Genomic DNA, 16,430 nt, shown 5'->3' with positions numbered 1-16,430 from the left:
GACTTCCGGACATTGGATCTGATGGGTATCATGGTTTGGAATACCATCGCTACCTTGCCTCCCACACTCCAGAGGGTAGTGCATTCCAGTTTAGTTATTGGCATGAAAAAACAATGGGCCAAATATAGTAACCTTGCCAGAAAGTCAAAATTACATACAGGTCACTCCTCTGTAGAATTGTAGTATAAAACATTTGGTAATCATGCATATCTACAGGGATCAATCAATAGCATAGTGATTCCAAAATTGTAAGAAATCCTATCATTTGGAGAAGAGGAACATTCTGTTTTAAGTTTTTCAAATTCTTTTAAGTTTAAAATTTTTCAGATTCTTTAAGCGTAAGGATATTACTAAGTACACATTGGACAGTTCCGTGATCTGTTCATGATGGAAAATAATTTTGGTTTTATAGCCAAAGGATAAAATTTAAGTTACAAATTAATCCAAGCTGTAGTGAAAGCATCTTAGACTTAAGAGTCAGAAGACCTGGGTTCAAGTTTGAGCTTTGCCACCAGTTAACTACCTTATATCCTTGAACAATTTATAATCTCTGTAGGCTACAGGATTTTTTCCTCTATAAAAATTGATTTTGGATCAGATATTTGCTCATCCATCTCAAAGATCCATCTCAAAGATCATCCATCTCAAAGATCCTATCATTCTTTTAATTTCAGGATTTGTTTCCCTTCTTAACCTCTCCCTACCTCTGCCATCATTTTGACATAAATGGCCTTAAATTTCATACCTTCCATATGATGGTATTAGCCTGGGACCCGGTGGGCATACAATAAATGCTTGTTACTGATGGTGGTGATAAGGAGTTGGTCTAAATGACCTATACATTTCCTTCCAGCTGTAAAAGCCTATGACTGTTACAGTTCTATCAAGGGAGAAGTCAGCTGTGCTTGGATCATATATAGCACTTTAAAAAGGTGGATAGTGTCTGGGCGCCTGGGTGGCTCAGTTGGTTAAGCATCCAACTCTTGTTTTTGGCTCAGGTCATGATCTCGCATTTTAGTGGTTTGGAGCCCCTTATCCAGCTCTGCGCTGACAGTACAGAACCTGTTTGGGATTCTCTTTCTCTCCCTCTCTCTGCCCCTCCCCCACTCGCGCTACCTCTGTCTCTCTCAAAATAAATAAATAAACTTAAAAATAAAAAGATCGTGTCCGGTGGTCTTGAACACAACCAGTGCTGAGAGATAGATGGCTGTTGACTTTAAATCTTTATTTTTTTTCTGGCAGTATGTCGATTAGGACACACTCAACAAAGTTTTGAAGAAGTGGTTGTAGGGCAATTGAAACAATCTTAACATAGGCAGTCATAATAGAACTAATTGCAGGTGAGGCTGGTGGAGCCCCTAGAAAATGACTTCTATGCATTCTATTTGTTAGATGGCAGGTAATAATATAGACATGGACGTGATCCAGAAAAGCATTCCTCTCTAGCTTGGGAGAAGTGGGTGCATCTCTAGTCCTAAGTATATTGTTGGGTTACAGTTTTTAGTTATTCTCTGTAACTGTCTGGGCATCCTCAGTTCACAGCAGGTCACTCCTGGTGTTACCACTTGAGACTATGAAAAGAGTAAGAGGCCTTCCTTTCTAAGCCTGATATCATTAGCACATTCTTCGCTCATCATTTCCTGTTTACCCCTCTTCATCAGTGAGTCACTGGTAGGCTTTGTAAAGTGCAAAAAGTATGTAGCCAAGAGCATTCATAGTATGGATTTTATTAAGGTAGGGAGGCAAGTGCAAAACCTAGCTTGAGGTCAGCTTTGCTCAGCTGGGTTCTTGCTTCTTGAGGGTTCTTTCACTTGCACTCGACCCTTCCTGGTCAAATTCTCTGAGAAATCTACCTCCTCTTCTTCCCTAAATCTATTGTTTTTACTCTCAGCTCCAGACTGGAAGTTTTACTTTACCTCAGATTCAAAGAAACTAGATTTTGTACCTTTGGTTCTTTACTACTTTTGGCTTTCCAGGTCCCCACCTCAAAGCCAATTCTAATTCTGTCTACAATTTTCTCGTTCCTCCTGATTTTGCCTAGTCCCAATGCCCCTGATGGGGTTCAGGATATGCTATCCCAAAATATAGCACCTTGGCATGTTGAATATGTTAAGGTAAAGGAGTTTGAGAAAGTAGCAGAAGCAAGAAGGTCACTCTGACTGATTCTGCCCCTTCCCGTCCTCCTTGCCCTCCTTCCCTGAAGCAGGTCATAAGATCCTCATGTGAGAGGTGTTCTCATGGTACCAGAAAGAAAGGAGCATCCTTATCTTTAAAGACAACAGGATGCCAAGAAGAATCTGAACAAACTGGCCTTGCTAAGTCTCCCCCGTTCACCACATTTCTTTGTCCTGTCACATCTTTCCACAATTTCTCACTCTTTGTCAAACCTAGCATCAAAATACGTTAGTTTAACCATTTCTTTGAGTCTTCATTTCCTTATGGAGGCTCTGGTGTCATGTAAAACTGACATTAAGTAAATGTATATGCTTTTCTTCTGTTAGTCTTTGTGAGTTTAATTTTCAGACCCAGCCAGGGACCCTAAGAGGTTCAAGGGAAACCTTTTTCCCTCTCCACCACCACCTTCCCACAATTTGTACCCATTTTCTAGTAGCTAAACTTGAACTCTTTGCCAATGTTGACTGGTAACTCAAAACCATCATCAATTAGATCTGAACCTATTATGTACCCTATTAACACATAGACTATTGTGTTAAAAAATGTTCAAGGATATTTATACAAAGAGTATGAGCCATTGCACTCTGGGCTATCCTACCTCTGTTTTGTGGCGCCTCCTGGAGTCCTGGCCTCTTGAGTAGTGAAGGAATAAACTGAAGTAATTACAAAAAAAGGGGGGGGTATGGGTTACATTGTGTGTGTTTTTGTAAATATTACTTTTCTGGTCTTATTTGAGGGTAGGTACTAATTTTAGAGATGTGCCCTTAGAAGTATTGCAGACTTAATTTTTTAAATATAGCTATGTATATACAAATACCAAAGTCCCTTTGGTTTTATTTTAATCTCCTAAGTTGTCCACTTTCAGTGTGCACAGTTAGAAGAGAGCCACAGTCTTACCAAGGAAAAATAGGGGTGACAAGTTCCCTATAATCAAGGATACAAATTTCAGATGTCTGCTCAGTGGTTCCCAATGCTGATGTCAAGTCTGGTGCCAAAATGACTACATAGGAAGTAGTTTGGAGTACTTTAAAACAAGAACTTATTGCTGGGCCCTAATTTCAGAGATCCTGTATCAGTAGTTTGGGGATGAGGCCTAGGTATCTGCATTTTAAAAGTTGTACTGGTGTAACTGGGTGGCTTAGTCACTTAGGCGTCTGACTCTTGGTTCCGGCTCAGGTCATGATCTCACGGTTTGTGAGTTTGAGCCCCATGTCAGGCTCCCAGCTGACAGTGTGGAGGCTGCTTGGGATTCTTGTCTCACTCTCTCTCTGCCCCTCCCCTCCTTGCGCTCCTTCTTTCTCTCTCTCTCAAAATAAATAAACAAAATAATAATGTTTAGCCAGGAGTGAAGACTCCTTAGAGAACCCTTATGAGTCCTTCCAGCCCCCTGATTCTGTGAGTTAAGTATGCAGGAAGCCTTCTTCCCTCTGCCCCTGACTTGCCACAGTAAGATATCCCTTTTAGACATCCTAAGAGTATTCCCATAGTGAAAGGTTGTTGCCGGTTATTGTTTTATTAGTAATGATAACTTCTGTCTAAGACTTAAGTTTGTAATAATGTAACTACAGCTGAAGAGTTCAAATCCAAGCAAAGGACAAGTACAGAACGTCAAGGAATAATGTAAATGTCCTGAGGTGCACCTGTGAAATTCCCATTTGCATGGACCTGTTTTTGTGGGGCATGTAGAAATCAACTACCATTAGTTTTAAATCAATGTGAAGTTAATGTAGCCATTCCTCCCATTTGCTGCTACATAACTTAGAACTCCATCCTGCACTACAGCTTTGAGAAGGCAATGCAAATACAGATATAGTAGTAAACTTGAGATTTTGCAGTAGAGGTAGGAAGAGTAGGAGATTTTAATATTCTTTGGAAATTCTTAATATAATATTAATTTTCTTTTTCTTTAATATTTTAATATTCTTAAGATTTGATTTGGATGCAGAGGGAGTTGACTTGACTTGACTTTCTTAGAGACTCTGAAGAAGAGTGGTGTGAATGAGCAGGCCAATCAGCTTCTTCATATAGATCTTTTTTTTTTTTAAATATATGAAATTTATTGTCAAGTTGGTTTCCATACAACACCCAGTGCTCATCCCAACAGGTGCCCTCCTCAATACCCATCACCTACCCTCCCCTACCTCCCACCCCCCATCAGCCCTCAGTTTGTTCTCAGTTTTTAAGAGTCTCTTATGGTTTGGTTCTCTCCCACTCTAACCTCTTTTTTTTTTTCTTTCCCTCCCCCATGGGTTTCTGTTAAGTTTCTCAGGATCCACATAAGAGTGAACACATATTGTATCTGTCTTCTCTGTATGGCTTATTTCACTTAGCATAACACTCTCCAGTTCCATCCACGTTGCTACAAAGGGCCATATTTCATTCTTTGTCATTGCCACGTAGTACTCCATTGTGTATACATACAGATCGTTTTCTATTGCATTACTTGCGATGTTTACCATTTATTTGCTTGACTTTGCCCTTGCACGAAAAACAGAAAGGAAACCTATCTTAATAAAGATTTGGTATACTTTGGTTTAAGAAGCTGGTGAGATGGGGAAGGGAAAGAGAGTACTTGGGTATTATCTATCCAAGATTCAGGAATTGGTAAACAGGGCAGGGATCTTTATCCTTCAGGTAGACAGGGAGGTGAGATTATTATACTCGTGAAGAGTTGTACAAACATTGTAAATGATGGAACTTTCTCTTTTTGTTTCTCCAACATGGTATTCCTGGATTTATGATGGGAAGCTATTCATGAGCTAGGATTCACTTCAGAGCTTTTTTAAAATTCAAAATGTGACTTGATTTTTAAATCTTTGTATACATACTTTCAGGAACTCATTTTATTATAGGACAGCCATGTTCTCCCTGGAGTTGATTGTTTCAGTCATATCCTTTTAAAACGTGAATTAAGGAGATTAGGATTTAATCTTTGTTGCTTACAAGAACAAAATCTTGTTATAAAGTTAAAGGAATACACTTGCTAGTCCAGAATGTATTATCAGGGAGTGCACACTATGTATTTTTTTAGTCAGTGGTATACTTACAACTTCAGATTTGTATTGTAGCTATATCAGAAAAATGGAAAGATTTATTACTTTTCTTTTTCCAAATCCACTGAATTTAGGAACTTACTGAGAGGTAAACCTATCACAAAGCTTTGGTGAATATTTCTGCCACAAAGTACTGGAAAGACCAGAACCATCACCACAAGTAGAAAGAGGTAACTTGTGGGTTAGCTGCTAAATAATATTAATCACAACGAAGTACAATGTCTTGCTAAGGGAACACCAGGGAAGTCAATAATGATGGTGATACTCAAGTTTTAGAGAAGGTATATAACAAAATGTAAGCATTAAGACCCATTTGCAGCCTCCTGGAAATCTAAGTTATTTTTACAAGCCCATATGGAAGCTCAAGATATATTTGTTCTATGTGGGTATTAGAGATGGGAGGGGATAACAAGTAGCTTGCAAATATCAAAGAGACTACTACATGGAAAGTGCATCTCTTAGGAATGGAAAAAATCCAATCGAGGAGAATGGGGAAGCTTATAAATTAAGCAGGTCATGTACAAACTGAATTTTGGACAGGTTGAAAAAAGAAAAGTTGGTGACATTCTGTAAAAGTAGGCATAAGCTTTTAGGTTACTCAAAGGCAGGCAGTTTAATGGGATCATAGTGGGTCTGTTTGATGACAGTGCCACAAAGAACTGGATGAGAAACAAAAGTAAACTTTGATGATCTTGTTGTCTAATAAAAGAAGATCTAAGGGATCATGCTAACTCTGAAATTGTCTCCTGAAATTGTTGAATAGGTAAAATTGTAGTAAATGAAGAGATAATCTAGGTCCAATTGACAGACTAAATACATGTAGTTCACCAGAACTAGATAGCATCCTTTTATATTTTGACGCATTTAAGTGTAAATTAATAACCTGCCTATTTGGGGGAGGTTTGGAAATACTGTGTTTCTACTGGATCAGGAGTATATATTCGGCAATGTGAGTTTAAATAATGATATAAATATTGTCTTGTTGGAGGAAAATTTGGATTAAAAATTGTATAAGATGAAGGATATTTGTGAATCAGGAAAGGACAGTGAATTTATGAGAAGAAGTCATACCGAGGCATTTGTAACCTAAAACACCTATACTTGATTCCAGATTTTATTGTAGCAAAATGTTGATTTCTGGATTCCTACTGTGGGATGAGTTGCAAAAGTTCAACGTATTACCATTTCCAAACGAGCACCAGCATTTATGATCAAGGCAGAGAAGAAGCTTATTTCAACCATCAATGAAAACATTACATACAGATAGGATCCCAAGCAAAGAGAAAAAAAAAAAACTTGTAGATTCTTGAGCCTTTTGCATTCTGTGTTGTTTACATGGTGGTTTAGGAGTACAGGTGGAATAATTGGAATATCAGAGAGAGGAAGAGTTAAGAGGTAATATTTTGCTGCCAGAATGTTAGAATTTTAAACAATTTACCTACTTTATAGCTCAGGTTAAGTGTTCTGTCACCATTGCTACCCTTGCATTAATGTGCAGACCCTGCCTAGTCCACTGCTTCATCCTAAAAAGTGCCTGGCCCCATATTCCTGAAGTATAATTAACATACAGTGTCATGTTAGTTTCAAGCATACAAGGTAATGACTCATACATTAGTGCTCGCCACAATAAATGTAAACATCTGTCACCAAACAATGTTATTGTAATATTGTTGACTGTATTCCCTATGCTATACTTTTTATCTCTGTGACTTATTTATTTTATAATTGGAAGTTTGTACCTTTTAATCCCCTTTATCTATTTCAATCTGCCCCCCACCCTTTCTTTGGCAACCATCAGTTCTCTGTATTTAAGAGTCGGTTTTTTTGTTTGTTTTCGTTTTTTAGATTACACATACAAGTGAAGTCACATGGTATTTGTCTTTCTCTGTCTGGCTTATTCCACTTAGCATAATACCCTCTAGTTTCATCCATGTTGTCACAAATGGCAAGATCTTGGTCTTTTTGATGGCTGAGTAATATTCCATCATATATATGTGTATGTGTGTGTATATATATGTGTTTGTGTGTGTGTGTGTGTGTGTGTGTGTGTGTATATACACACCATATCTTCTTTATCCATTCATCTATCAGTGAACATTTGGGTTGCTTCCATATTTTGGCTATTGTAAATAATGCTGCAATAAACATAGGGGTACATCTATCTTTTTGAATTAATGCTTTCATTTTCTTTGGCTAAATACCTAGTAGTGGTATCACTGGATCATATGATATTTCTATTTTTAATTTTTTTGAGAAACCTCCATACCGTTTTCCACAGTAGCTGCACTAATGTACATTCCCACCAACAGTGCATGCAGGTTCCTTTTTCTCCACATCCTTGCCAACACTTGTTATTTTTTGTCAGCCATTCTGACAGGTGTAAGGTGATATCTCATTTTGTTTTTCATTCACATTTCCTTGGTGATTAGTGATGTTGAGCATCTTTTCATGTGTCTGTTGCCCATCTGTATGCCTTTAGAAAAATGTCTGTTCAGGTCTTTTGCCCATTTAAAAATCAGATTATTTGTTTATTTGTTGTTGAGTTGTATAAGTTTTTAAATATATTTTAGATATTAACCTCTTATTGGGTGTATCGTTTGCAAACATCTTCTATTCAGTAGGTTGCCTTTTTGTTTTGTTGATGGTTTCCTTTGCCGTGCAAAAGCTTTTTATTTTTGCGTAGTCCCAATAGTTTATTTTTGCTTTTGTTTCCCTTGCCTGAGGAAATCTATCTAGAAAAAAAAATGTTGCTAAGGCCAATGTCAAAGTAAAGAGTACCTGGCCCTTTGACAGGCATCAGAGATAACATTTTGCTGCATGGGATTGTTTTGTGGTAACAGGATCAGCTAAGCCCAGTTAGTGTGGGTGATCTGGTAGAATATGGACTATTTGGCTGTTTGGGATTATAATTGCCCTAACAAAGCACATGTGGAGAGTCAAGGGAGTTTATATGCTTTTAAAAATGTGTTATTGTCTTATGTGATTTATTTTCCTTCATTTCAAAAAATTTGATGCAAAACATTTGTGTTTTCTTTCTTTCTCTTTCCTGCCCCCACCCCCTTAGAATAACATAGCTGATCCAGAAGAACTGTTCACAAAGTTAGAACGCATCGGGAAAGGCTCCTTTGGAGAAGTTTTCAAAGGAATTGATAACCGTACCCAGCAAGTGGTTGCTATTAAAATCATAGACCTTGAGGAAGCCGAAGATGAAATTGAAGACATTCAGCAAGAAATAACTGTTTTGAGTCAGTGTGACAGCTCATATGTAACAAAATACTATGGATCATATTTAAAGGTAATGTGTGTGTTGTATTATTTAAGTCATAAGGTATTTTCATTATAAGTTTTTCTTTCTTTTTTTTAATTTTGTTTTTTGAAAGGCAGTGTCTTAAATTAGGATTTGGCAGTCTTTGGGCTCCAGGCAGAATCCAGCTCCATTTATAGTGCCAAATAGACTGTTTTTAGATTTAGCAGCTGTGTCCTGAATGCATCCCAGTGCTCAGCTGCACCGTTATTCCACACCTGAACTTTGGGTCAATGGAGGAGCAGTAATACAGCTGGTCCTTGAGACACATCCTTTGTCAGGAAAGAGCTTTCCCCCTGGGCTTTCACACATTATTCTCAATGGTCCAGTCTGTCTCAACCTCAGAATTGATGGAATATGTAAGTATGTCATTTATTCCATTGAGTTGTGGTTATTTACACATCTTTCTCTCCTTCCAGATTATGAGCTCCTTGATGGCAGGGAGTTTAGTTCAACCAGTCTTGGTTTTCACATTTAGCATAAGACATGGAACATCTCAAGCACATGATAAATACTTGTGGAAGTGGAGTCAAATGGAACACTATCTGCTCCTCCCCCTTTCCCAAAAGTTGGAATTTTAGTTTCCAGGATCATGGAATTAGTAGACACCTTAAGTTGCAGCAGATGGAGATGTGACTGCATAACAGAATACTCTTTGGTTAGTAAAACCCAAGAGTTAGGGGCGCCTGGATAGCTCAGTTGGTTAAGCATCCAATTCTTGATTTCGGCTAAGGTCATGATCTCACATTTTGTGAGTTTGAGCCCCACATTGGGCCTTGAGCTGACAGCTTGGAGCCTGCTTCAGATTCTCTCTCTCCATCTCTCTCTGCCCCTCTCCTGCTTGTGCTCTCTCACTCTCTCAAATTGAATAAACTTAAACACACACACACACACACACACACACACACGAGTTCTTGGGTTCCAGAGTTAGAAGTCGGGATGCGTGTCTATTGAAATTTGAAGAATAAATAGTTAGAAAAATCTAGCTTAAGGGACTCCCGGGTGGCTCAGTCGGTTATAACAGCATCCAACTCTTGATTTCGGCTGAGGTCATGATCTCATGGTTTGTGAGTTCGAGCCCCGCATCCTGCAGAGCGCTGACGGTGCGGAACCTACTTGGGACTTTCTCTCTCTCTCTCTCTGTCTCTCTGTCTCTCTCTCTTTCTCAAATAAATAAATAAACTTAGAAAAATCTAGGTTAGAGTTAAAATTATTTTAAAATTAAAAATTTTTATCATGTTAAAGTTTTTCAAAGGAAGGCAATACTAGTTAGATTTTTGCTTTTCAGGGTTTACAAGGGGAGGAAGAGGTTTTTTTGTTTGTTTGGTTCATTGGTTTTTTTGTTCATCTATCTCTGGGCCAAAAGGGGTGTGTTTATAACTCATTAGCTATTGGCCTCCATAAGAATGAATGCTATTTTTATATTCTAATGACCAAATAAACCCTAGGGTAATCTACCTATCCATATTAGTTACTACCGATTCAGAAATCATGAATTTCACTTTCTTTTTACTAAGCCTGTTTATTCTCATATTACATGAATTAGATGAATGTGGTGTGAATGCACAATAGAGTAAATCATTAAACAGCCAGGCGCTCTGTGTCACACACTGTATTAGGTGCTGGAGATATAAAAATGAGTGACTCCTGCCATTAAGGAGTTCACAATCCCATATTGTACTAAAAGGGTGCAGGTTTTGTGATTAAGTACATACAAGGTACAGATGGGGCACAGATAAACAAGTAGTCACTTCGGTCACTTTGAAGAGAGGCTAATGGTGTGAAGGAAAGGCTTCCAGGAGGAGATGATAGTGCCAGTAATTCCTATACAATTTACTTTTTTAAATTTTTTTAATGTTTATTTCTTTTGGAGAGAGAGAGGGAGCAAGGGAGGAGCAGAGAGAGGAAGACACAGAATCTGAAGCAGGCTCTAGGCTCTGAGCTGTCAGCATTGAGCCAGATATGGGGCTCGAACTTACAAACTGCAAGATCATGACCTGAGCCGAAGTCGGATGCTCACCTGACTGAGCCACCCAGGCGCCCCCCCCCCAATTTACTTCTAAGTGTTAGCCATTACTCTCACACAATTATTTGATTCTTTGTGGCATATTTTGCTTTTGCAGTCTTTCCTACAAAACTTATTTAGCGGGTCAGATTCTTTTTAGGAATCCTGAGAGGTCGCTCAGTCTCAATATGTTTAGGTCTCCCTCCTGATTCCCATAGCAGGCTTGGTTTAAGACAGCCTCAGGAATTTGCTGTTGTTGTGGTTGTGGTTGTTGTGTGTTTGCTCATTCTGGTTTACACTTTCTGGATTGAATACTGGTAATTCAAGACCTACTCTAGAGCAAATTTAAACCTTTGCTATTCTTAGGCACCTGTAACAGATAAGCTATTTTTGGAACTGACTTAACATATTAAATAAGTCCTATTTCAAATGGAGTTTTCTATATTATATTGAAACTGGGTACCGAAATGCAACTGACTGTTTTATTGGTTGCTTATAGCGTTTTTAATTAATGTTCAGTACTCTCGTGGCAAATGAATTATAGTTCTGTTTGTATAATTTATTTGTATGAGTTCACATTTTTAAAAAATTCCCCTCATAGTGTACATGTACCAGTCATCCAATAAGTCTTAATGTTTAAATAAATAAATCTGATTGTTTTGTCCAAATCTTGATTATAGAATGTTCTTAGACTGGTCAATGATACACAGCCATTATCTATGACGTCTTCATAAAGGATTAAATTGAAATTATTTTTATCTCCTTTACCCATCATTAATTAAAGTCCACAATGTGAAGGACTACTTTGAAGAAAATAGCACTTCTTGATAAAATTGTAGAAATTCACATTTGGCTGATATTAGTTATTTATATCCTGAATCTATTTACATTAAAGTAAGTAAATGTGTGTATTATCTCTGTACGCATGTTCATATATACAGACAAAGGAAAAGAAATAGCTTATGATTTTATAACCTTTTAATATCATTTATTTAAATTGACCAACCTGTTTGTTTTCAGTTTATATTAAAACATGGGACTTTTGTGGGCTTGCTTTTTTTTTTTTTAACTAAAATCACATCAAATATAACAAGGTTCTGTTTAATGCAGTCAATATAACTCAAGGCTACATCATCTAAGTATCATCAGGGAACTGCATTATCAATCGTTGTGGCACATCCTTCCATTTCAGATGACATAGGGGATTTTGTGAGTCAAGTTAATTGAGTAGAGTAGGATATGGGTTTTTCTCAGGTTGTCTTTACTCAGGATATCATACATAGCCGAGACCTCACTGTAGGCTGGAGGAAAAGTTCTTGCATTTGAGAGAAAATTATATGCTCTCTGAAACTGTATTCGGTTGTAGTGATTTCCTTGAAACATACAAAAATGTACAAGGTATTCATTTTGACTGAGCTCACTGTATAACTTCATTTTTAAAAACAAGAGTAAAAACCAGACAAACATCAGTATGACCACAGTATTTTGCTTTAATTTTAGTTCACTGCAGATTTTCTTGAGAGACAAAGTTAGTCTTTATGAAGAGTGCTAACATAAGCAAACCCTTCCCTTCTGATCTCATAATATTGGAAAAATCTTTTATAATCTTTAAATATTTTTCTAGTTCGATGTAAATCTTAAAGTGAAGCTCACTCAGGCATTGAATAGAATTTGAATCATGCCTTTATTTGCTGCTGAAAATCGCCTTTAGATTTCTGTTTATGTTAAGGAAATATGCCCCCCCTCCACATACCACCGCCACTGATATTTATCAAAAAAGAAAAAGGAATTGAGTGATTGAAGTAAAATATTCCAGAATAGAGTCTGCAAAATTTTGTGACCTTCTCACTGTTTTTCCTGACACTTCTGTGTGTTTATTCCCAGTGTATGGTGAATGTTTCTGGAATCTTCTTTAGTTAAAAAAAAATTTAGGGGGAGAATTTTTTTATAAAATTTGAAGGAAATTGCAGAGGAAAAAATTTTCTCCTTCTTACAGTGTTTTTCCCTCAAAATAAATATAGCTTTGCACTTCACAGAACATACCTCTAAGGAGCCCCATATTAGATTCAGTTTAGCAGGCCTTTATTCATTTATTGAGTGCCCTACTATGTGCATTCATTTCAGTCTGCATACTTGCCCTGGTCAGTCTCATTTACTTTATCTTGACAATTTCTGAATTCATGTCTCTGGTTCTAGCCTGTCTCCTTAGCCCCAGATGGATATATCTAACTTGCTTCATATTACCCACTTATCTGTGGGTACGTCAAGTACCATAACATGAATGATGGCGAGTAGCATTTGAACGAGAACTTGAACGTGATTTGGATGAGGGTGGAGTATAGACAAGGCATTCTAGTTTGGAAGAAAATGATTCAGGGGTAATAAAGCATCTGGCAAGATGATCTCTCCTGTCCCTTGCAGTTCTATAAAATTTGACATGCTGTTTCCTTTTTATTGTGGTAAAATATGTATCATAAAATTTACCATTGTAATCATTTTAAGCCCACTGTGAGTAGCAGTGAGTATATTCATATTGCTGTGCAACTATCACCACCATCCATCTTCAGAACTTTCTCATCTTCATCAGTCAAAACTCTGTACACATTTGGGGTGCCTGGGTGGCTCAGTCGATTAAGCATCTAACTTTGGCTCAGGTCATGATCTCACGGTTTGTGAGTTCAAGCCCTACATGGGGCTCTCAGCTGTCAGCACAGAGCCTGCTTTGGATCCTCTGTCCCTCTCTCTGCCCCTCCCCTCCTTGCACACTCGCTCTCTCTCTCTCTCTCTTTCTCTCAAAATGAATAAATAAACTTTGAAGAAAAAAAAGAATCAAACTCTCTACACATTAAACTATAACTCTCCAGGGGCACCTGGGTGGCTCAGTCGGTTGAGCGTCCGACTTCAGCTCAGGTCATGATCTCACAGTTCGTGGGTTCAAGCCCCACATCAGGCTCTGTGCTGACCACTTGCTCAGAGCCTGGAGCCTGCTTCAGATTCCGTGTCTCCTTCTCTCTCTGCCCCTCCCCTGCTCAAGCTTTCTCTCACTCTGTTTCTTAACAATAAATGAATGTAAAAAAAATTTTTTTAAATAAAAATAAACTATAACTCTCCATTGTCTCCTCACCACAGTCCTTGGTAACCGCCAGTCTACTTTCTGTCTCTATGAATTTGACTACTACAGGTTCCTCATATATATAAGCAGAATCAGACAGCATTTGTCTTTTGGTGACTGGCTGACTTTAGTCATACAGGTTGGATTATGTGGTCAGTGCTATGATTGCTATGAGATGCACCGACCAGCCCATTTAATTCAACATATAGTTAATATCTAGTACCATAATCATCTCTCAAATACATACAGTGAATGTTTTAAATGGTTTTTTCCTATGAACAAATGAATTCCAAATTGCACTGTAGCCTTTCTGCCCACTTTGGCCAAGTGTCTATTTAGCACCAAACAGTGGGGTTCAGTTGGCCTCATGGGGTAACAGAGTTGATACTGCAGATACCAGTAATTTGTTAACATTAGGCTCCACGATCTCCCCAGCAAATAGTACAACTCTGGAGCAGTTACTCTTTAGGCGTTCGGAATTTCGGAACAGAGAGCCATTTCCTACCACCTGGCCACCCATGTTGATGCAGAACTTTAAACGTACTCCTCCAACCCGCTGTTAATATGTGTGGATCATTTTGTAAGTGGAGAAGTGGACTCTTCCCTTCAGGGACTTCCTCTACTTCAATGTGCCGGCTGTGCAGTTATGGTTTACAGTCCCTGGCTCTTTGGGAATTTTAAACTGGTATGTAGATATCATCTCAGCCTTGTAAATTATTGAAAAGCAAGCCAAACATACATATTTGCATTCTCCAGCACAAACATCTTTTCACAGAAATCAAAGGTTAGAAGTTGTAGTCCTCCAAAAGAATACAAACATAGAGTCTGGGCTTTTTTTGGTTTGGTTTGGTTTGTGATTGGCGTTTTCACTGAGCCCTGCTGTGGACCAGAAACGTGTAAAAAGAGCCTCTGTGGGCAAAGCTTCCTTGAGCAGGGAAGAGCCCCCACCAGCTCACCATTCCTGCCTGTGCCCACTCAGGCACTCAGACTGTGTAACAGTCTTCTGAAGGTCCAGATCTATGGCCATCCTCCAGTGAGGCTTGTCTTCCAGAAGCGGTAATCAGAAGGAAGCAGGCAGAAAATCTGTCTGACGGCTCTGGTTCCTTCCCTGCCCTGGTACCACCAAACAGCTCGCTTGCTAGGAGGAGTGCTTCTTTTCAGATCTGGAAGTCGCTTAGTCATACCTCTAATAACATTTTACGCTTTCTATGAATACTCTTCAGTGAGGAACAGACAGTTGGTAAGTTTCCATTTTGGAATCGGTACCCCCAGAAAGGACACACATCATTTTAAACCTGGAAAACAGATGTTTTCGGTCATGTGGAACTACAAATCAGATAACCATCTAATAATAAGATCTTTTCATTTTTCTTTTAAATGTCAGGTGAATGGGAAGCATTCTGAATTCATAAGGTAGAATGTAGTGCTTATTAGAAACAATCTCGTGGCAAAAGAAAAATTTCCCCAGCTATGCACTGCTGGGAGAGTCACTTTTTTCTTCTCTTGACAAAAATATAAAGACACATCAGGTTTACAATTCTCAGGTTCCGAGTGCCTAATTTCTATACATAAAGACAAGTTATGTGAGCCACGCCTAGAACTCCATTCCCCTCCCTGCTGTCATGGGGACGTATTTGCTCTCTTTTTGTGCTGGAGACACGGCCGCTAGCAAAGACTCTCAGTTCTTCCTTCAGTTCAGGCTGTGATAGGAGAGTGGACATCAAAACTGGGGGGAGGGAGATACGTCGTTACCCTCTCGCGCGCGCGCATCTTACATGGTGTCAGCATCCGGAAAGGAGGAATCCCTAAATCTCAATTTACCTGAGCCCTTCCTCCCCGGCCCCTGACATTAGGCCACATCCCAGTACTCACACTGCAGTGTCACCCACCATGAGGTTGCTGGGGGCCATTCTCTGCCATGATAAAGCCCCAGCCTCATGGACACATGTGGACGTTTTGAATGGAACTCCTGAGTACTTCCCAGGGATTTTAGAGTGTTAGAGTTTAGCTCGAGAATCCTCCTCCTACAGCTGGGGCTGTAAAGGTAAGAAATGTGTTCCTGACATCCCAGGGTGAAGCACAACACTGAGTGTGTTTTTCCCCCCAGAAACATTGTTATGATAAAAATAGTAGTTTGTTTCTCTGGCACTCCTCATGCTGTACTATGGATACCTTTGTGTTAAATTGTCTTTTTGTGGGGGGTTACCCCAGGAACCTAGACATTATTTGTAAGGGAAAATGCTTGCTTTCCAAATTCTAAACGCCTTACTTATAATGGACTTTTAAAACACAAGCCACTCACAACTTGGATACTTGCCAGTAGAGTAAACTCAACCGTTCTACTTACAGTCAATTCTGTGGTCCCACAAAAATTCAGAGCATACTACTGATGACATGGGGAGAGAAGTGTCCATAGTATTTCAAGCTAGAGCTGAAAGAAGAACAGATTCGATGGTTTATTCTGATTTATATCTGATGGCACTGAAGGGCGTCTGTGTACATGTGTGTGTATACCTGATTTGGAATTTATATATACTCTGCCGATGAGCCCCATTGCTTCTTGTTCAATTTACAGTGACGTAAATTCCACCTGGAGTAATCATATGCTCTTTAAGCTACGCACTCCCTTTCTCGTATCCATTTACCTCGGCAGTGGGACACGGTGGGGTGCGGAGGGAGAGGGACACTAATTCTTTCTAAGCTCCACCTGTGTACCAAAAATGCCCATTAATCATGGCTGATGAAAGTGGGAAAGTACATGAAAACAAAAGCCAAAAACTG

General features: G+C 38.9%; 1 protein-coding gene across 1 annotated transcript in view; it reads left to right on the top strand.

Annotated features, from left to right (window-relative positions):
- Positions 1 to 16,430, top strand: part of STK26 (serine/threonine kinase 26) — a 55,395-nt gene that overhangs the window by 23,407 nt on the left and 15,558 nt on the right. The window contains exon 3 of the mRNA XM_040468157.1: positions 8,293 to 8,523. Within this exon, the coding sequence (XP_040324091.1) occupies positions 8,293 to 8,523 (231 nt within the window). The remainder of the gene's footprint in view (positions 1 to 8,292; positions 8,524 to 16,430) is intronic.

Source organism: Herpailurus yagouaroundi, unplaced genomic scaffold (assembly GCF_014898765.1).
Source record: "Herpailurus yagouaroundi ecotype Mexico unplaced genomic scaffold, PumYag 67681, whole genome shotgun sequence".
NCBI classification, from domain to species: Eukaryota; Metazoa; Chordata; class Mammalia; order Carnivora; family Felidae; genus Herpailurus; species Herpailurus yagouaroundi.
This window is presented reverse-complemented; position numbering and strand designations above follow the sequence as displayed.